Source organism: Anopheles stephensi, chromosome 3 (genome assembly GCF_013141755.1).
Source record: "Anopheles stephensi strain Indian chromosome 3, UCI_ANSTEP_V1.0, whole genome shotgun sequence".
NCBI classification, from domain to species: domain Eukaryota; kingdom Metazoa; phylum Arthropoda; class Insecta; order Diptera; family Culicidae; genus Anopheles; species Anopheles stephensi.
In genome coordinates, this window is record NC_050203.1 from 73185466 (window position 1) to 73207533 (window position 22068).

At 48.7% G+C, this 22068-nt stretch overlaps 4 protein-coding genes across 8 annotated transcripts; 2 read left to right on the forward strand and 2 right to left on the reverse strand.

The window, feature by feature from the left end:
* Positions 1-2524: 2524 nt before the first annotated feature.
* On the forward strand, positions 2525-6360 carry LOC118510668 (DNA-directed RNA polymerase I subunit RPA2). Its single transcript, XM_036052812.1, has 4 exons — positions 2525-2685; positions 2751-3323; positions 3399-3571; positions 3655-6360. Exons 1-4 carry the CDS (start codon positions 2617-2619, stop codon positions 6269-6271), a joined length of 3432 nt encoding a protein of 1143 aa, XP_035908705.1. The 5' UTR covers positions 2525-2616; the 3' UTR covers positions 6272-6360.
* A 1219-nt stretch (positions 6361-7579) lies between these two features.
* LOC118510669 (AP-2 complex subunit alpha) lies at positions 7580-15371 on the reverse strand. Of its 4 annotated transcripts, none has more exons than XM_036052813.1 (8): positions 15143-15371; positions 13717-14117; positions 13437-13648; positions 11674-13361; positions 11456-11596; positions 10975-11391; positions 10691-10895; positions 7580-10242 (listed from the first exon to the last, which is right to left on the reverse strand). In XM_036052813.1, exons 2-8 carry the CDS (start codon positions 13778-13780, stop codon positions 10165-10167), a joined length of 2805 nt encoding a protein of 934 aa, XP_035908706.1. In that variant the 5' UTR covers positions 13781-14117; positions 15143-15371; the 3' UTR covers positions 7580-10164. The 4 variants fall into 4 exon arrangements, with proteins under 4 accessions (XP_035908706.1, XP_035908708.1, XP_035908707.1 ...); XM_036052815.1 differs by lacking the exon at positions 15143-15371 and adding an exon at positions 15002-15136; XM_036052814.1 differs by lacking the exon at positions 15143-15371 and adding an exon at positions 14907-15062.
* A 619-nt stretch (positions 15372-15990) lies between these two features.
* Positions 15991-18001, reverse strand: LOC118510670 (cytochrome c-2). 2 transcript variants are annotated; one of them, XM_036052817.1, is made up of 2 exons: positions 17844-18001; positions 15991-16935 (listed from the first exon to the last, which is right to left on the reverse strand). In XM_036052817.1, exon 2 carries the CDS (start codon positions 16915-16917, stop codon positions 16591-16593), a length of 327 nt encoding a protein of 108 aa, XP_035908710.1. In that variant the 5' UTR covers positions 16918-16935; positions 17844-18001; the 3' UTR covers positions 15991-16590. The 2 variants fall into 2 exon arrangements, with proteins under 2 accessions (XP_035908710.1, XP_035908711.1); XM_036052818.1 differs by having other exon boundaries at positions 17640-17927.
* Positions 18002-18236: 235 nt separating this feature from the next.
* LOC118510671 (KIF-binding protein) lies at positions 18237-20430 on the forward strand. Its single transcript, XM_036052819.1, has 2 exons — positions 18237-19655; positions 19723-20430. The coding sequence occupies exons 1-2, from the start codon at positions 18358-18360 to the stop codon at positions 20186-20188; spliced, it is 1764 nt and encodes a 587-aa protein (XP_035908712.1). The 5' UTR covers positions 18237-18357; the 3' UTR covers positions 20189-20430.
* Positions 20431-22068: the final 1638 nt, after the last annotated feature.

The window sequence follows — 22068 nt, forward strand, 5'->3', positions numbered from 1 at the left end:
ATATCGGCCACTCAACGCCGTCGAAAGGAAAAGGAACAAAAAAAAAACAATCGATTGATGGTTTTGGTGTTCGATGATAAGTCCGTCATTCTTTAGCAGAGTGTTCGGCACCAACAGCCGCCCTTCATTTCAACAAAATCCTCCCTACAAAAAAAAACGAAAAACACGGAGACAATGAGCTGAACTCATGAACGTCCTTTGCACATTGGCCACTAAATCCAAAGCACACAAACACACGAACATGGGGTGATACGATCCTATTACAAAACCGTGGGGACGATCGGCCCAACACTAGTGGCCGACGCAGGTCCGAACCATATGTACGGTTTCATTTCGGGGTTTCGGATAGGAAATGATAATAATTAATTTCATAAATAACGAATCGATATCAGTGTTTAATAGGATTACTGTGTACCATCATTCCGTTGTATCTTCCACCACCACTCGCACCCAAACCCGGGGGACATAACAGCATTTGATCGATTTATGTTTTGTTTCTTGCTCCACACTCTGGTCCAGATTATCGCGAACGGACCACAACACACACGCGCGCCTGTTTGATCGCTCTTGCTTGGTCACTGCTAGAAACTGCTAGCAGGGAAAATCTCGCCCGAGAAATGGTAACAATCCATTCTTTTGGTCCGGCGAACTCCTAGACGAGCACCAGCCCGGTAAGAAAATGGATCCAAACGCATAGATTTATTTGATTAGCAAGCCAGCCAACGATGGGGTGGAAATGTAAGCAGCAACCCCTGAACAAAAGCTCCCACATCAACAACAGCCAGCTAAAGAAGATGTGGTTGGCAACAACATTCTAATTAAAGGTAGAGGGAGACAGAAAAGGCCCATCGAAAAATAATGCCGCGATTTTTGCGCTTAATTATAGCCGAGTTTTGATATGCTCTCGCTTAAGCCTTTATTTTTTTAGGGTGCTTGGTTGTTTCGCCCTCAAGCAACTGAATGAAACGAGAGATTCCATAAAGAAAATAGCCTCCACCCATCATCATCATCATTACCATCAACATCGTCATGTTCGTCGTCAATATGGCTCGACGAAAGCCGGGGGTTCGTTCGTTAGCGCCGAATTTATTTCCTCGCCGTTTTTTTTTTTTTTTGCGGCCATTTTTTTTCTTCTTCTCTGCCATTCAAAAACCTTCCTAAGACGCACTCCAAACCCATACCAAAAGGTGATACAGCAGGGCCCTCAAAGCATCGTTCCCTGGTGGGAGGTTGAGTTTGGTTGCTTTGGTGGATGATTTTAATTCCATAATAAAGCAGTTAAATGCGACGCGCGAAAGCTAAAAGGTTAATTTATAATTTCATGCGCACGCGGATCCTCGGGTGATTTCCGGGCAGACAGGCAGTTTTTTTTTTGTTTTGTTTTTTGCTCTTATTACTTTATTCCCCATTTACCAGCAGTGGATTGGGTATCATCATTGTGATCATTTTCTTTTTCAACGCCTGCGAGCAATTATTGTAGCGCGAACGTCTTGAGGAATTTTACAACGAGGTTTTGTTTTGCCCTGGTTGCGTTGCGTTGGGAAGCTGGAAAGGAGTTGGACTCCCTAATGGTAAAACAATCCGGCGTGTTGTTTGCCCTGGTAAAAGGGATTTTGTTTCATCGACACTTGCATCCGCGCGCACAGCGATTTCTATCCCGTCTGTCCCCGTGGGGCCAATTGTTGAATCATTTCACTCGGGGTAATGCGTGCGTTAAGAGAAGCCGAAGAAAGCCCCCCTCCAGTGAGTCTCAGTCCAAGCCGGGACGAGTGTGCCCTCTGGTGTTTGCTCATTACGTGGAACAATATTTTATTAATTTCGTTTATTATTGGCGGTAGCTGCAGTGGCGGGTTCGAAAGCATGCCGCCAGCTATAAAGTAAGCATTATTTCGCACAATTTATGATATCTCTGTCGTTACGTTTCTGGACGGTCGGTGTAATTGCACGCGAAAGTTGAAGTGACGGCTAGTGAAAGGCATCGGTAAGCGAGTTTATGCCAATCATAAATGAGCACGAAACGTCCCCTTTACTTCATAATTGTTTATTAAGAAGCGAAAATATGTCAAGGCGTTAATGATGCTGTGCGTGCATTTCTTTGGTAGAAAGAAGCTTTCTTGAACAGTAACTTTCTTGCCTTGAGTTCAGTTCGAATGTCTGAAATCTTGTCCGATAGGTAAGAAAAAGCTATAAAACCTATATTGAAGCAATTTTGAACCGAAAGAATCATTTGACTTCTTAAATCTCACGATCGAAACCACGAGCACCATGCTCGATGCATAAAATAAAAATTTGAATTCAAGAATAAGTCGTTGTTTTATACATATTTTGACCGATTTTCATCATCCCATAGTTTATTACTATGCTGGACTATTCTATTCGCACTGCAAGAGCGCAAAAGAGAGAGAGAGTGAAATAACACTGCTAAAAAGAGAAAGAGCGCACCACCATCAAACAATAACAAACTGGGTACAAGCTTTCAACCCTGCGGTATAGACGCGGCACCGCCTTCTCAGGTCGCTCACTGTCAACTGTCAATACCGTCACAACAAACAACACGTGCGACCGGTACGGTGCGAGCACATTCCCGCGTGTGGTTCGCAAATCTTCCTACCAAAAATGAAGCTCCTACCGGAGTTAACGAATTTACGGCCCCAATTTAAAGAAATACCAATCAAACAAAATGAGGTAAGTTTGTTTGATTCAGATATAGCACATCCACGTCGGTTTCCTCATCGATCGGCATTTTCTAGATCCTATCGAACCTGGGCCGTCCCCATATCGACTCGTTCAACTACATGCTGGACGAAGGTATCGACGATTTACTGTGCCGGCTGGAGCCGGTCATCTTCGAGCTTGCGAACCAGAACCGTGTAACGCTGCGGATAACGGACATCCGCATCGCATCACCGACCATCCCCGTGACGATGTTTGAAGCGGCCGAGAAGCGTGTCTTTCCGACCGAATGCCGCCAAAAGACGGACACGTATGCGGGCATGTGCACGATCACGCTGCAGTGGGAACTGGACGGGATTCCGCAGCCCCCGTTAACGCGCGAGATGGGCCGTTTGCCGATTATGCTCCGTTCGAAGGCCTGCAATCTGCACGGCCTTACGCCGGAGGAACTGGTAGCGCGGGGTGAGCATGAGGACGAGTGGGGCGGTTACTTTGTGGTGCGTGGCAACGAGAAGCTGGTCCGTATGTTGGTGACGTACCGGCGCAACTACCCGGTCGCCGTGAATCGTAATTCGTGGCGCGACCGGGGAAAGGATTTTAGTACAACCGGCGTGTTTATACGCTGCGTGCGCAACGATCAACATTCGACGGTAGGTGGAAAAGCGTGACGATGCGTCGGTAGAGGAGCTTTCCTTACGGATTTTTTTTTCTTTTTCGGTTTACAGAGAAATGTGCTCCACTACCTAACGAACGGTACGGCGAAGCTAATGATCAACATCAGCAAAGCGTTATCGTTTATACCGGTGATGATGATTCTGAAAGCGCTCGGCAATCACTCGGACAACGAGATCTATCGGAAGCTAGTCGATGGCTTCGAGGACGATCAGTACTACAAACGGTACCCCCCGTCGCAGATGGAAACCGCACTGCGGCTTCGAACCACGTTTAAACCTCCCCAATTTGCTCCCCCTTTCTTTCCAGATGCATCATGAACATGCTGCGCGAGCTGCACGAAGAGGGCATGCACAAGTCGCAGGATTGTCGCTCGTACATTGGCACGCTGCTACGCCCGCTGACCATGTACCTGAACGTGCCCAAATGGTACACGGACGAGCAGATTGGCCACTACATTCTCGAGCACTGCGTGCTCATCCATCTGGACAGCGTGGAGGATAAGTTCCAGCTGCTCGTCCACATGGTGCACAAGCTGTTCGGGGTGGTGCAGGGCCGTTACGCACCGGAATCGCTCGATAGCGTGATGATGCAGGAAGTGCTGCTCGGTGGGCACATTTATCAGAATTTGCTGCGCCAGCTGTGCATCTCCACGCTGGGCTACGTAAAGTCGAATCTGATCAAGCTGTGCCCGGACACAAGCTCGCCGAAGGTCACCTCGCACGAAGTGATGATGGCGCTGAAGAACGTGGCCGGCTTTCAGCATACGTTCACCATGTTTCTCGCCACCGGCAACCTAACGAAAGCGTCCGAGATGGGACTGATGCAAAATACCGGCCTGGTAATCATAGCGGAAAACATTAACCGCATGCGCTACATGTCCCACTTCCGGGCCATTCACCGTGGTTCGTACTTTCTTACGATGCGCACGACCGAAACGCGTCAGCTGCTGCCGGACGCGTGGGGTTTCATCTGTCCGGTGCACACGCCGGACGGTGAACCGTGCGGATTGCTGAACCATCTTACCTCCGACTGTACCGTGTCGGTAACGCAAGATCCGGAAAAGGTGGCCAACATACCGACCACACTGGCCGCGCTCGGTATGCTTCCGGTCGGCACGGAAACACTGCGCACCGTGCCGAACGCCGACTGTTACGTGGTGATGCTCGAAGGGAAGCTGTTGGGCTGGTTGCCCCGTACCATCGCTGGCCGGGTCGTGCAGAAGCTGCGTTTGCTAAAGATTGACGGTGAAATTATACCCAACCAGACGGAAATCGCGTTCATCCCGGCGCGCGAGGGTGGCCAATTTCCGGGACTGTTCATCTTTGTCGGACCGGCACGGATGATGCGCCCGGTGCAGAATCTGCTCTGCAACAAGCCGGAGCTGATCGGTTCGTTCGAGCAGGTGTACATGGACATTTGCGTCACGCCGGACGAAGCGTACCCGAACCTGACCACCCACATGGAGCTGGCGAAAACGTCCTTCCTGAGCAATCTGGCCCAGCTGATACCGATGCCGGACTGTAATCAATCGCCGCGCAACATGTACCAATGCCAGATGGGCAAGCAAACGATGGGTACGCCCTGCCACAACTGGGCCAAACAGTGCATCGCCAAGATGTATCGGTTGCAAACGCCGGCCACGCCGCTGTTCCGCCCGGTGCATCACGACAACATCAATCTGGACAATTACGCGATGGGTACGAACGCGATCGTGGCCGTCATTTCGTACACCGGGTACGATATGGAGGATGCGATGATACTCAACAAATCCGCCTTCGAGCGGGGCTTTGCGGCCGGCAACATCTACAAAACGGAGTACGTCGAGCTGACCGGGGAAAGCTTCTTTGTGCGCAATCCGAAAGATGCGACCCTGCCGCAGTTTCTCGATAACGATGGGCTCCCGTTTAAGGGTGCGCAGCTGACGAAAAACACACCACTTTACTGCTACTTCGACTACAACGACCACAAGTACCATGTGGTGCGGTACAGCGCCACCGAAGATGCGATCGTCGATAATGTGAAGCTTGGCTTCCCGCTGCAGGAAAGTGGTCGCGGGGTCGGTCGGGGCGATATGTCGATGGTATCGCGCCAGCTCATCCTTACCTATCGCGTGCCGCGAAACCCAACCGTGGGCGATAAGTTTGCTTCCCGGGCCGGGCAGAAGGGTATCTGCTCGCAGCAGTGGCCAGCGATCGATCTACCGTTCACCGAGTCGGGCATGATACCGGACATTATTTTCAACCCGCACGGATTCCCGTCCCGCATGACCATTGCGATGATGATCGAAACGATGGCCGGCAAAACGGCCGCCTGTCACGGGCTGGTGCACGACGCGACACCGTTCCGGTACGACGAGAGCAACACGGCGATCGACTACTTCGGTCGGCTGCTGGAACAGTCCGGGTACGATTACTACGGCACGGAGCGGATGTACAGTGGGGTGGACGGGCGCGAGATGAAGGTGGACATTTTCTTCGGCGTGGTGCACTACCAGCGGCTGCGTCACATGGTAAGCGACAAGTGGCAGGTACGGTCGACCGGACCGATCGATCACCTGACGCATCAACCGAACAAGGGCCGTTCGAAGGGTGGCGGTGTGCGGTTCGGCGAGATGGAGCGGGATGCGCTGATTTCGCACGGTGCATCCTTTCTGCTGCAGGATCGCATGATGCACGGGTCGGATAAGGTGGTAACGCTGGTTTGCCGGCGGTGCGGCACACTGATCGGGCCGATGGACAGCGTCACGAAGCGGTTGGCGGTCAATACGAACGAGCTGCAGCATACACCGGCTACGTGTAGGCTGTGCGAGGACGATAAGGAGATCGGGCATGTGGAGATACCGTACATCTTCAAGTTTCTCGTGTCGCAGCTGTCCGCCATGAACATCAACGTGAAGCTGGAGCTTTCGTATCCGGATGTGTGAGTGAAAGGCAGGCGGTCGGATGTGTGATCGTTCGTTGTTCTTTTTTTCTAAAAATAGGAAATTATAAGAAATGTATCTGTCCAAAAGGAGGGTCTGTCTTGTTCATATCCGTCCACCACCTGGTTGAGAAAGTCTATTTACAAGGTCGATATCCTTCCGATTGTCAGGGTTGTCTAAATCCTGGAAGATATAGGCAATGTTTTGCGAAAGCTTCAGTCGGGAGTGGCAAAGCCTCTGGATGAAAAGTCGCTGGGCAGCCGAGGTCACTTACACAGTGAGACGACGAAATCGACGGCCCCTAGACGACTTTGCTCAAAATATCTGGCACGCCAAGTTTCCAAGTGCGGTGCAAGAGGATATTCATGTTCGGATCTGTAATTAACCAAAGAGATGTCTGCTACAAGTTAACGTCTTCAAGAATGTTGCTACTGATTGGATCATTGCGCCAAGAGGAATGTCTATGCAGATGGAGATGTTGAAAAGTTCAGAGCCAACCAATAAAAAATTATTATCTCAAGGTAGTTCCTGGATCTAGAGGCGATCAAGGATATGTGAGCAAGAAGCTTCCGCCTTCAAGAATTCTCAATATCTCATTGTACTAAAGTCAGCCAACTCATAGAAAATTGGTTATTTCAGAAGGCTTGTTGTAGAGCAGCTAATGAAAGCCTCTTAAGCATAGTGGATAGCAAGACTTCTCACGAGGCCAAAGAAACTTGAACGCCAAGTTCCTTATCAAGCGCTATGGCCGTGTGACTTCTTACGGGAAGGGTCCTCTTGGACGATTGGTCCTTGGTAGTGGTGGATAATGAGCTCGTAATCCTCCAGTTCTTCACCCTGAACTGATAGCTCTTCGGACCCTTCAGACACTTTTCTGACAGGTACCCACAGGATTTGCTGCACCTACTGGGCGACCCAGACTCGTTGCATCTAGTGTTGGGTCAAGTAGCTCTTTTTAAAGAGGAGAGGGCAATTGCTCACTAACATGTGAGAAGTGAGGCCTCCCGGTAGCTCCGCACTCACTGAGGGCGAAGAGGCCGAAGACTGCGAAGAGCTATCTTTTTGAAATCGAAGAGCGCGCTCAGAGCCCTCATCTTATTCAGGCCTCCCGGTAGCTCCAGTAGCTACCCAACACTAGTTGCACCCAAGGGTCGACCTGAACTCGTCGGGAGCTAGCAATACGACGGATAGCTCCAACCCGGTAGTAGGTTCCGGTCCACTCGCCCATCACTACTTGACACGACGCCACTGTGCAGCTAGAACTCCACCGTTTCGAAAGGCAACGAAAACAGCCCCAATTCCTACCCGATGTTCAGATTCAATAACATGTGTATATTTTCAATATATTATTTTCCTTTCATCCTTCCACTCACATCTCCCGGCCTATGTGCTCGCTATCGCGCCTTTTGTATGGATTTTTGTTTGTCCGTTGTTGGGTTGTCCATCGTTTTCCAGCCGGTATCTGGTATAATATGTTACGATTATCGTACCGTCTGTTCCATTTTGTTTTTGCGGTTTTACTGACACATTTCTATAACTCGTTTAGTTAATGCTAGTCTAGAGCGTTATGTTTGTTTTTTGTTTTGTTTTTTTTTTTTGCTGACAGGATCCTGTAATAGTGCGAAACGCGCCAATGCTGTGCTGTCCTTACTGGTCCTTTCGACAACCGGCGCATTGAACGCACGTACCCTCAAGAGCGAGAGATAAAGAGGAGCAGCACGCTTACACGCTTTATTTAGTCATCCAGTTTTGTTTTTTATCATCAAATAACAATGTACGCGTGTGTGTGTGGGTTTTGTTCTACTCATATTAAGCTACTCACTTTACACCGGAACAGCAGGGGAGGGGCTTTCGTTTTCGAATGGTCGATTGCTTATATTTTTAAGGATCCCTTTTTTTTCCCCAACTACCTTGTTTTTTAGGTTTTTGGAATGTCCTCCAGCCAACTATGCGTATGCCTGCGTTTATTTAAGCCTAATACATATTGTATCTTGTTCGTAGACTAGGCGCGATCTTCTACTAGGAAAGACACAACAACAAAAACTGTATGCCGCTGCGAATGAATCAAACTCTCTAAGAGGAAAGAGTTCGAATGGGAAAGCGAGGAATGAGAGACGATGAATGATGAAAGATTGTAGTAGTATGATGCATTTGTTTCCCTTCACTATCATTTAGATTACTAAGGTTCCCACCTTCCTTCTCGTCGCGTAGTGCGTACTGTTCTTTTGCAGAGCTTATTTAACTGTCCTCCTTGCTTTTTTGTTTTAAATACAACTTTCTACAATGTACAACTTTTGCTTAGTGCATTATATGTATATTTGCAACGATACAAAAAAAAAAATCATTTTTAAACACACCGCGACACGGACACCTATCGCCTCAGTTTCGTTTCAGCAAACGTAAATCAACCACTTGCTGCCCCTATTGCACGGCCATTTATACGCGGATGGAAAATCGTGGGAGAAATTTCACCGATTACAAGCAGCAAGCCAGTTTGGGAGGACCTTGTTGTTTTGTGCAGCTTAACAGTGCCATGATGCTTGCTAGCGTACGCTCGAATACACTCTCGCTTTCTACTACTACTACTACTACCCCTTTCGCTTTTTTGCTTCCCACCTACGAGGATATTATACTGGAACATATATTTAAGCTAAGAACGCTGCGCTCTTTCCGTCCGACCAGCTGCAGCACGTGGTCGCGCTAGTAGTGTGTGCCTGACTGTGTATGATGTTCCGCCCTTTTTGAGAAGTGGATTTATCTACATTTAGAGGTGCGTACGATTTACCTAATCGCGATCTGGTGGTCCTCTTCAGAAACAATAATAATTTTTCGACTTTTCGATGCTTCGCAAATACAACTGTGGAATAGTGAGTCTAACTTTGCTTTCCTGTCTCGCAGTCGTATGGAACAACGAAAAAACAGTTTCCTAAACTAAGGGTGTGTTGTTTTGTCATTTATTCGCCCTTCCTAAACATTGAGAATGAGATTACTGCTTGTGTCTCCTGTTGTCATCTGGTCTCTATCTCTATCTCACCTAATCGCCTCTCTCACTCTCTCTCTCTCTCTCTCTCTCTCTCTCATCAAGTTTCAAGTAAAGCAAATCCACCTCAACACTGTGTTCTGATTAAGTTTAGCTTTGTTTACTTCAAATAGGATATTTATATAAGGTTTTGCTTTAATAGTTTATTTTTTTACGCTCTCTCTCTCTCGATCTCGTTGTCTATTATCCTTTCATTTCAATGGTCGATACACGTTTTTAGTGGGGGGGGGGACACCATTTCAGGAAGCTTAGGGATAACACGATATCCGTGATGTTGGTACTTCCCCGGAAGCTTTGGCTTTCGAATTAATCCAGTCCAAGTAGATTGTGACGGTACATATTTTTTTCCTATGTACCATACACACACACACACAAAAACAGATCTTCTTCCTCTCATAGAACATGTTTAACATATAGTGAACAAGATAGCCTGCTGTAACTCATACCTCCCTCTCTCTCTCTCTCTCGGCAGGTAGAGTTGGATAAAGTTCATTGGAGTTCCTTGTCATGTGTTGCCTCCCGGGTAAAGATTCAACTAGTGCTTATGGCATTATTCACACCTCGTTTTACTGACCATCAAGCTGTATATGTATATATACTTTACACGCACACACACACACACATATCGATGCAAATACTACCATGCGCACGGTGCAGCTATGCCTTGGGCACCACCATGCATAATATCTCCAACGTCCATCAGATTCGCGCAACGATACGATGCCGGGACAAGGCTCCCAACTCTTATTACCTTCCGTCAATGGGGACCAAGTACGATTCTCTCTCTCTGTCTCTTTCTCTCTTACCATAGGAGGATATACGACAATATTATGCTCGAGGGGGAGGGGGATTAGATTTAAAACTGATCCACCAAAAGATCGCATATTTCTTGCGTCACTGCCTCTAAACTGGATCGTATAGTCAAGCGGAACATCTAGAAAGAGGGAAAATGAAATTGAAAAATTTAATTCACATACTTTACCACACAAATTTGGACTAAATAGTATTTTTTTTACTTTCTTAGGACAATTTTTGGCTAAGGAGTAGAATAGGCTTACAAAAACTAGATAAAATAGTAACTTTAAGCATTTATAACAATTCATGACTTAATAAAAAAATAGTTAATTATTCACAATTTAATATGAAACTTTTCAGAAAATTATATAATAACGATAACTACATTTTACCACGCCAAATGAAAATGTTTTACATAATTTATGTACACATCTTACTGTGAGTTTAAATCATTTTGTCCTATCTCGTCAAGTGCTCATTCCACTGTGCACTTCCACGAATAGCTTGCATGCGAGTGTGTTCCATGCAACTTGTAGGCCCGTTCTACTCTTTAGCCCAATTTTGTTGTTCATGATGAATGTACTAACCTGTGCCTGCTTATTCGGCTCCAAACGCAGCAGGCAGCCCACCTTGTGCGCCTGCGTATGAATAATTCCCGCACAAACCATATTGTCCGGGTTGGGATCGATGCTGTCCAGCAGTTGCATACCGAACCCGGTCAGCTTGTTGCGTGCGCCAGGCAAATCGAGCGGTTGCTGTGCCTTAAACACCCGTTGCGCCCGTTGTTGCTCACTGTAGCAAGAATGCAAAAAAATGTATTCAATCGAGTTGTTTGCGTCTGCGTCTTCCAAACACCCTTCCCACAGCTTACCCGCCAAGATTTCTCCACCGGGCAAAGAACGATTCCGCGTTCATCTCGGTCGGCTCGAAGAACTTGTTGATCGTCAGCGGAAGGTTGACGGTAATTTTTTGCTGCGCACCACCGCTCACCCGGAACGAGATGATGATCGACGGTGCGCCGAGATAGTGATCGATACACTCGGCCGTGAGCAGCTGCTGTATTTGGGCGCCCGCCTCGAGCGTCGGTTCTACCGCCTTTATCTGCACGTTCAGCTTAAGCGCATCCTCGGCCGACCACTGCAGGGTGGGTACGAAGTTTTGCAGTGCCGTTTGCGTTTTGTTACCGTAGTACAGGCCCAGCCGGCCAAGGTTCTGGCGGAACTCACTCTTGACGCCGATCTGGAGCAGATCGTTCTCGAACAGGACACCATTGTTTTTGAAAACGAATCTGAAGCGAGAGAAGCCGGATTTAGTTTTCTTTTTTTGGCATATTGGCGAGACCTTTGACTTACTTTTTGGAATTATTAACCACACTGCTGTTACCGTTGGCTGTGCTGTAGATGTCGCCCAGCACGTCGATCAGCGTGCCAGACTGGCTGGCCGGTGGAGTGCTTAGTCCGAGCAAATCGGAACTAGCATTTGCGTTGTTTGCACTACCGAAAAAGGGGTAAAATTCCAATTATCCTTTTAAAAGCAAAAAAAAAACCTTAGTTTGCTGGATTACACCCACCTGGAAGTGTGATTGGTTTGAGCATTGTTGTGAGCATTGTTATGACTGTTCGGTACCGGGCTCTTGCTGTCGCGTATCTCCGCATTCTCCGGCACCCGGCCCGGTTTCTTCTTCTTCAGCACCGCCAGTATGGAGCTTTCGCGCTCCGGGAACGAGGGCATCTCCTCCAGCACGGTCGCCAACACGTCGGTGGAAGCGACAATGCTGAGCTGCAGGTACTCGCTCGCCCGCTGCTGCAACTCGGCATCGGCCGACCGCAGATTGCTGTGCTGCCGGAACACGTCCTGGATGGTGCCCCGGATCTCCGGGAACAGGTTGATAAACTTGATGTACGTCGACAGCAGCAGTGCCCGTGTCATCGACGAGCACAGGTGATACTTGGAGTGCAGCAGCTTAAACTGTACCATCGGTGCCGAACGTGAATCGCCGGCAATTAAATTTCCAAACTCGCCCAGTATGTAACCACCCACTTTGACCATGTTCTCGTGGCAGGCAGGCGCTTGCAGCGCTTCGAACACGGTCTTTGCCGCGTAACCCTGCACCTCTTCGCGATTGATCACGATCTGGATCACCCGGTACCACACCTCTTCCGACACGTAATCGCCCGCAATTCGAATCAGGTTCAGAATCACATCCACGTACCACGTGTAATCGGTCGCATACTTTTCGGCCAGTATCGCGACCTTCAGCACCATCTCCTCGCGGATCGAGTAATCGGCCGTTTCGAGATAGTTGAGCATCTCCTGCACGATCTCTTCCGCGTTCGAGCGATCGCACATCGCGTACAGCAGATCGACCGCCTGCTGGCGCACCGACACATCCTTCTCCATCTTCATCGACAGTATCACCACCTCCTGGTGCTTCTTGACGGCTTCGTGCGAAAACTCGGACGTTGCCAGATGGCACATCGATTCCAGCGCCAGGTAGCGCAGGTTCGTTTCGCGGTTGCTCAGGAACTGGCCGAGCTGGTTGCACGCGCGCACCAACAAACTCGGCTCGCTGTCGTTGTGTATGATCAGATTGATCGCCTCGAACAGGACCGCATTCTTCGCGTTCGAGTGCTGCACCTTCTTGCTCTTGGGCGGCTCCTGCGCCTTGTTCAGAATCGTTTCCAAGCACTCGTTCAGCCGGCCCCGCACGCCCGGATCTTCCGTCGGTGGGTTATAGTTTTGCAGCAGACGCAACAGCTTCACCGACAGCCACGGTGCCGGCACGAAGTAGTACGTGTAGTCCTGCAGATCGGTATAGGACGCGGTTACGATGCGGGACAGGCGCGACACGGCCAGGCTGACGCATCCCTTGTACTCTTCCGGGTTTTTCTTCACCAGCGCATCGATCAAACTGGTCGCCGCCGTTACCACCCCCATATGCTGATCGTTCAGCAGATGAATGATCCGGCTCGTCCACTCACCGCCCGGGATAATGTCCGGACAGGTGCGGAACAAGCGCAACAGGCAGAGGGCGGCCGATTGCTTCACCACATCCATCGTGTCGCCCGACACGAGCAGCTTCGGGATTTCGTTCGAGAACGCTTCCGCCATATCCCGGCTGCCGATGTTGGCGATGCACTGCAGCGCTAGGTTCACGTGGATCGGATTCCGCGACTGCAGATCGTTCTTGATGCTTTGGATGATGAGTTTAATCAGATCGCTGTTCGTGTTGACCAGCACCGAAATGAACAGATAGCCCTGGAAAAGTGCGACGCACGAAGGAAAACATTCACATCCAAGTAAACGGGACTCTCTCTCGCTCTCTATACTCACGATTTGTTTCTCCGAGTATTTGTTGGAGGAAAGCAAATTAACCGCCTCCATGTGACCGAAATCGATGTCATGGCCCAGCAGAAAGATAAACAGCAGCTTGCAGACGTACTTCTTCTTCTGGTATCCGTCCAGCGTTTTATCGCCTTTGAATTTGCTCCGAATGTTGGCCAGCTCCTTGTTGATGCGCTTGATTTCCGCCTCTTTGCTTTTGCCTGCCGATTTACACCGAATGTAAGTTACCAGGATTCAATCACCGGAGAAGGCGAAGATATCGACTTACAATTTCTGATGTCCGATATAAACACGGCTAGACCGCGCATTCCATCCCCACGTACCGGTGCCATCTTGGATGCGGATGATGATACAAATCGCGTACTGTGTTCTTCACACACTCACTCTCTCTCTTTCTCTATCGTGTGCAGTACAACAACGGCTCGAAAATTACCACCACCCGTTTGTTTTCGTCGTACGCACAATCAACGCACTTGTCTCTTTACCCGCGCGACCGGAAACGACCACGTCGTCGACCAGAACCGTTGCTCTCTGTCTCCGTCAATTGCAGTACACCGCTCGAGATGCGAGATGTCGCCTGCCTACCCACAAGCAGGCTTTATTTTTATGGAAACAGATATTTCTTCAACTAGCAATCACCTCACCATTTACCCTTAGCAACACAACTCCCTGTAAAAAAATGGAGAAAAAGACATGTATTACAACGATGTGTAAAGAAGGGACGGTGTAAAATTCAAGAGCACAATCTTCATCACTGCCAATAAGCAGCAGCAGCAGCAGCAGCAGAAAATGTGATTTATCAGCCCGCTGGCTTATTCCACATCGCAGCTGCCCACTAGTCGGTCAGTTCAGTCCCCAACATCCTGAGGTCAGTTATCGTCGTTTCCAGAGCATGTACGCGCCCGCACTGCCCTATACACCACACAGCACATCATATCAATCACGTACGTTTTCTTACGTATGCTACTCTCGGGGTCCGCCTCTTTTGCTCTCTCTCGCGTTAATACCCAGCATAGCGGCGCTGCAGTTAACGAAGCGCCCAACTTCTAGCCGCACGAGAAGAATTTAATTCAATTATCTGATAACAATAACACACGCTGCTTCTGGTGCAGATTCTTCTCGCGTAGGCAAGAACGTTGCCACGGACACCGCCATTGAAGCTGGCTGGATCGGCTACTAGCTTTCTTCCCTTTCAACATCCATTCGCACTGTCTTTTAGCTCCGTGCACCTCGAATCCCCCCCCCCCCCCTCTCCCCTTTTGTTCCTCGAACAATGCACCACTCTTCCGATAAACCTCCTCAGCGGCCCGTCGGAAAGATCGCCCTATTCCCAAGATAACGGTGGCGCCCGCAAGTTCCGGACCGGGCAACTCCCCGCGCTGGGATTTCACTTCGCGAATGCAAATGATGTCGAGCCCTTGTGCGTCAACAACGCCCGTTACACCACGCCATAATTACACTATCGGCTGCGATTGACGCCCAGAAAAATTTCTCTTCGCTTTTCCATCGCCGATGGCACGAACGACAAACGGATAGGATTCGCCGCCGCCTACTTTTGTCGTTGCTGCTGCTGGCCACTATTGCTGCTATTGCCGCTGGCACTGGCGATGGTCGTATACTGGCGAGTGGTGACGAATGATGACGCTTTTCGTAGCCCCGATTCCGATGATGACGAGCGCTCTCTTGCTGCTTACCTCCTCCTCTGTTTTGCAGGCTATGAAAACCCGCTGCAACTTGCACCCGTGGAAAGCCCGCACCGATACGGGTTGGTCGATTGCTGGGCGTTGTTTGCAAACGGTGGCACGGTTTGCTGACTGCTGCTTTTCTTACGCAAATCGGGTTTTCTTCCGTTTAGATTAAGGATAAAAATCGATTTTCCGCTGCTTCTGCACTCTCACTGGCGCACAGCGGGTTTGGCCTCACGTCAGCTTCGATGACAGCTGCGCTAAATAATGTTCAAATAAAAACAATTCATTCCTCGCTTGGAATTATATGAAACATTGCTGGACGAACGAAATTTGAAGCCGTTTTCATGTTTTTCATTTTATAATGGTCTTATTTTTCATTTTGATCTTCTATTCATTAATAAAATTAGAATTTGCACAAATTTAAAATCAATATTGGATTGGGCAATTCCCACTGTGCTGTGACATTTTATTCAAATGCCGTTTATACTCCATGATCGAACCAGTGTTGAATCGTAATCTCATAAGTAAAGTAGATTTTTCTTGGTGTACTCTTAACTAACTTTTAATAAATTATGTTCAAAGTCTTTATTTTCAATTTTAAACTGTATGCTCATAAAACAAAGCACAAAAAGGGTCAACATTCCGGCACAGGGTGGTGGCTGAAAAGAAAGTTGAATAACGAATCGCCGTTCTCGATTATCCGTGTTCGATATTTACCCTATTTTCTTCCAACAGCCAAGATTAAAATCTCGCTATTCTGTTGAACTCTTCAAATTGAACCTCATCACCCGGAACGAATCCCTTCCCATATCTCAATTTCTCCATCAATAACAAAGGAAAATGCTACCATCATGTTGGTTTCCGTGTTTTTTATTCAGCGTCACACCTTAGCCGTTGGGTTAAAGACATTCCTCTTTGATAGTGATAATACTACACGTTCGATTTCTGCATTGAACTAAAACGGATCCACATAGAAATGAACCGCACCATCCACACGCACCGATAACCCACAAACCAAAAATGGGGTTTGGATTTCCTTTCCGCACTGTTCCGATCGAAGCGCGTCCAACCGATAGCACAATCGTCCTGTCGCTCACTCGAATACACAGTAGTTACCCGGCGATCGATTAAAACGAATTTGTCAGACTATTTTAATTCTAGCATAAATTAAATTAAATAGATTTACATAGACATTGTCCTAATCGTGTTGGGGGGAGTTATGCCGAAGGATGCTGCTGTGACGCTTCGAGCATGCATGTTACTCTATCTTTCTCTGTCTATCTGTTGCGGTTCTGATGGCCAAACATTCGATTTAGCGATTTTACAGGCATTCGCTGTAGGAGCTGCTGTGTGTGTGTCTGTATCTCTGTCTTGCTGTCTATCTGTAGCAGTGGTTTTGGCTGAATCTAGGACACAGATACCCGTCTTACAGTAAACCCCCGGACGCTACCCATTTACTTGGTAGCGGACTTCAGGTAGGCGATCAGATCGCCACGCTCCTGGGGCTTCTTCAGACCGGCGAACACCATCTTCGTGCCGGGGATGTACTTCTTCGGGTTTTCCAGATACTCGAACAGCGTGTCCTCGTTCCAGGTGATTCCCTTGGCCTTGTTGGCATCGGTGTAGCTGAAACCGGCCGCCTGGCCAGTCTTGCGACCGAACAGACCGTGCAGGTTCGGGCCAACCTTGTGCTTACCGCCAGCCTCGACAGTGTGGCACTGGGCGCATCGCTGAACGAACAGCTTCTTGCCCTTCTCAACATCACCAGCTGGGACACCCATTGTTGATTAAAGGTTTGACTGTTGTTGTATAGGGGAAAAGGAAAGAGCAAAAAAAAAAACAAACAGAACAATTATAACTAAGGAGCAATCGAACTCAACTTTATCACGTGAACATGATTGCAGCACATTATGCAACTGTGCAGACGCATTTCGCCACACAGCCGATAATCAGGTGATTTACACGAGCGTTCGTTATCATACCGCTTCCCCAAGATCGCGGGAGTGTTAATTCCTGCTCGAGACCTTCTCGCACCAAGGTCACCCACCCTTCCGTTCCACCCGCACTCTGACCCTTTTTAATCAAACGTGACGTAATGACCTTTCACGTGTGATGTAATTGTGGTTCTAAATTCTTATCCCCACCACAAACCAACATCCTATTCTTGTCGTCATGGTGACGAATAGTTTCAAGAACTAGACGAAATGCTCGTTATCGCACAGCTCGTGCTGGCAACAAGCAAACCCCTAGGAATCCACATCACATTGACACAAGGGATTTCATCAATGCAGGGCATGGTAACACGCGCATTACGTAAGTTCGCGAAAAACGTCCTCTTTCGATCTCAGCAACCATCGTGGCACCAAAACCACCTGCACCACAGAAAACTAGGTCACCACGGTGAAAATCGAACAAAGCGGATCCAAATCACTACACACGTCCCGAAAATTGGCCACGGTGCCACCGCCGAATGCTATTCCCATCCTCAAAGCGCGCTCTGTACCTGCGTGTGCTTCGGAGAAAAAACGCTAACCACACCGTGGCTCAAGTACTAATGATTGACTTCGATTCGGACGCAGCTCAGCACAGCCCGCTAATAAAACTCACTAGACCGCATCAAAACAATCGTCTTTCTTTGCTTTTCTTTAGGTTCGCGATCGGGTGGAAATTCTAAAAATACGCCCAACACTTTTAACCCCATACTTACGAAAAGCGCGGTTTACAGGCAGGGAAAATTTTCAACCCAAGCGAACAGGGGCAAACGCGTGCAATCGCCACGGGATTTCGAAAAAGAACAAAAGCAAAAGGTCCAAATGGCACGAGGAAAGGTTTGACAGCTGGATGGCTGGTGCACGGTGGGAGTGTGCGTGGGTCATGATTTTGACAGAACGCGAGCATTTTGCAATCAAGCAGCATCTACACGTGCTTGAAGCGGTATGCTCAATAGGGAGTTAAATTGATTTTTCATGAAAAGCGATTCGTGTTGAATAGTTAAAAGTTTTGAATATTTTCCATCAGCTCAACATTTTCTTTCATCCGTTTTTTTAATTAAATATAAAAATCCTTTGTTTTAACTAGTTCCAAACCACTGTGCAGCACTGGGAGCTGTCACGCAAAATATCCCCACAACAACAAAATCAATGTTTGTTACCTCCTTTCACTGCACGTTCGCTGTTTTTCTTCGCCGCGCAGCAACATAAATCCAGAGTTTTCTCGCAGGGATGAAAATTACCAAAGAAAATCTTTCCGACATCCGGGAAGACTACGAAAAGGCGCATCGCTACATCGACGAGGAAAGCAAAAATGATCCACCGACGGAACCGTTCCGTTCGCATTACATCGCCCGGGACGTCCTAAGCAGTGCGCTGCGAAAGGTGAAAACTCTCAGCGAAGCGCTCGAACCGGACAGTGAAGTGGCCACAACGGTTCGTTGCATTCATGCAAACATCCTGAAGGATATTGCCAAAATTACGATCTTCGTAGAGGAACCGCGTGGCGAGGTGTTGCTAAAGGAGGCACTCGAACTGATCGCGAAGGACCACGAGAAGGAACCGGCCATCAATGTGCGCATCGAAATACTCAACCAACTCGGCATCATGGCATGCAATCAGTCGAACTTTGTCGAATCGAAGCAGTATTTGGATCAGGCAAAGGATGTGTATTTCGAAACGAAGGAGCTCGACCGTGAACCGCTTACGATGGCCGATCTGTTCGGTACGAAGGAGGAGGTCGAGAAGGGGAAGGGCTTGAAGTTGCTCGAATCGAACCATACGCTCACGCTTTACTATCTGGCGCAAGTGTTTGGTTTTTTGGATAATTTAGCCGACTCGGCACAGTACTGCCACATGACGCTTCAGCGCCAGCTAGAGTACAACGAGTACGAGCATGTGGATTGGGCCCTGAATGCTGTTACGCTTTCGCAGTTTTACTTCCCGAAAAATCATCTCACCCAAGCGAGACATCTCCTCGCAGCTAGCACCTTCATGCTGAACCGGTACGAAACGGAAGTGGTGGAAAAGGCCGCCAATCCAACGGATCGGGCCGAAAAGGAGGAAATCCTACGCTACCGTATGGCGGACGTTGGACGGTGCTGGGCCAAGTACGGGCTGCACATTCTTGCCACCTCGAAGGAACGGCTCAGCGCGGACGATGAACCGAACGAGGATGGAACGCGCGACGCACCGCTAACACCGGTGAAAAAGGTGACCCGTTTCACTGGGCTCGATCTGGCCGCTTACGAAGGGCAGGTGACGGACGAGTTTTGTCTCACGTTTGACGACGCGAAGCTCGTCATGCTGAACTCGCTTTCGTGGCTAAACAAGGCGAAGGAATACTACACGAAGGAAACGGAAGCTTCACAGTACGCGAAAATTCTGCAGGACATCGCCTCGCTGTACAAACATTTGGCATTCTTCGAGGAGGACGATGGTAACCAGTGCAAGCTGTACAAGCGGGGTGCGGATCGGCTGGAGGAGATTGTTGAAATACTAAATGCAACCTACTATCAAACGATTTGCAGGTAAGCAGAGGAACTTACAGGAATAGTAGGAACAGATTATAAAACCTCCCTTTTTCTTCTTTTCCAGGGAAGCTTGGTACGAGCTGGGGCTGACCTACTCGAACATGCTGAACGTGAAGCTGGGCCAGCTGGATGATAAGCAGCCGAACGATCACCCAACACCGCACGCACTCAACAAAATTAATCATCTGTGCGAGAAAAGCATAAGAAACTTTAAGAAATTCATCGAATCGTACAAAATCGATCTCGACACGCTGGACCTTCCGGACGGCATTAGCGAGGACGAGATGCAACCGATACTGTACGCTTACTTCCACATCGGACGGCTGTACTATCGCATCATAACGCCCGACAAGCGGCTGAAGCTGAAGAACACGGAAAACAGTCTGTTTTACTATAATCGGTTCGTTGCCTGCTGTCAGGACGAACGGATGAGGCCACTGTTTGGGCAGGAGTTGGGTGTTTGCAGGGAAATCATAACGCTGCTACCGTTGAAAATTGAAAAGCTAAAGACGGAGATAAGGGAGGGATAGATTGTGAGTTATTGAAACTACTACCTTTTAATGGACCTTTTCCCCTGGCTAGTCTGTAGAGTGTGGGTGCAGCATTGTGATTAAACGCTTGCGACGCGTTTCTTTCGAAAAGAAGCGATTAAATTATTATTAGCGGCCCTTTAAAAAAACGATATAATTAGCAGCTGTATTAGGTGTTGCTCGTAAATTAGCTGTAACACTGGACGCAATGGAATAAACGTACATTTAACCGAACAGCCAAAGTAAACCGGAGCAAGTGATGGTATGCAACGGCAGCCCAAGACAGCCTACGCCAACCGATCGATCAATCAGCTGGAGAAGCTGTGCTTCCACTTATTTATAGCCCCCCATGGTTTCTTTGCAGAGAGACCCTTCTCACGCTTACATCATCGTCACAGCGTCTCTCGCGGTACGGCTTGATCCGTAAATCATCCATTCCCGGCGGTAGCACGTGACGCGCAAGCGCGCGCTTCAATTCCGCTGTAATGCACACCGTTGGGAGCGTTAGGGGATTGTTTCTGGTTTGTTTTCGATTATCCTCCCTGGCCGCATCCCCCCCCCCACCTATCCCTCTAGTATCCTAGCTTCTTATTTGCCGCGAGAGACTAACGCAATCGGGCCAATGTTGATGGTGGACGAGTTTCGTGCCCGACTCCGGAACCTTGACCTCTCTCACGTTTCTTGCGCGCCGTTTGGCACGAGCGAGTCTCGGTACTGCCCCAGTTCTAAGGGCACCGAATGGTTTCTCGCGCTCTCTAGCTCTCGTGTGCGTGTGGTTTGTTGTTTTTCGCTGGCCAAAGGGTTTTTATTCCTAGGTCCGCAACTAGTTCTCTGCCGCGGTTCGTTCTTGACTCTCGGCTACTGACGGTCGTGGTGTTTTGTTGGACCAAACTTGGCTTGCAGCGAGTCAGCTTTTTCAAGTAACCGAAACAGAGGCGACACAACTATCTTCTAGCGGGCCACCAATTATCGAGTCTTATCTAAAGTGAGCGACCGTCGGGACCGTCGAGCAGCAAGTGGCGTCCCGTACCGTGTTTTTGGTTACATAAGGCCGTGGTGCTGGACAGATTAGCGCCCCGTCAACAACGTCAACAGTGTGCCCTTTTCGTGGGGGAAAGTGCATCAGTATCTGTGCGCCAGAGCCCCAGAGCATATATCTAAGGTACGTTTGTTGTGTGAGGTAGCATCAGTATCGTCCGGACGGTGTTGTGTATCGGATTCTATTGCTTCTCGTGTAAGAAAGTGCTCCAAACTATTTTTTTGCCTAATTCAAACAAGAAAACGCAACAGTATCCTTGAACTAAACCTCTCCAAAAATAAAAAATGCACCCACAAAAAAAACGGATAAGAATATTGATTAATATTCCCTCACTGTCTCTTTTCGCTTCAACAGGAAACCGGGAACCATCGAGCGTCTGTCTCATCTACGAGTGTGTCCTTGCGTGCGGTCGCTTCGTGCCTGTCAGGCTTACATAAGCAAAACTAGCAATCGAGAAGGACTTCCCCACACAGCCGGGAGTTAGCATGACGTCGCCAAAAATATCTGCGGACAAAAGCACCGACAGCAATGCGGCCACGCCGAAACACCAGCAGGGTGCTGGTGCCGGTGGTAATGAGCCCTCGGGGCAGGATCCATCGACCGAAGCTGGTGGCAACGGGGGAACGGCGGTACAGGCGGTGGTAGCTGCCACCGTCCAATCCATCCGGGAGAGAGGATTCTACGGATGTTTCAGCTGGTTGAAGGTGTTCCGCTTTGCCAACCTGATGATTAAGCAGGGTTGCTAAACTGTCCATCCTCCCCAATTCTCCCCATCCAACACATCCTCTTATCACTTTAAGCTTCCAATTTTTTTTTTTCTCAAAATGGAGTGTGTTTGTAT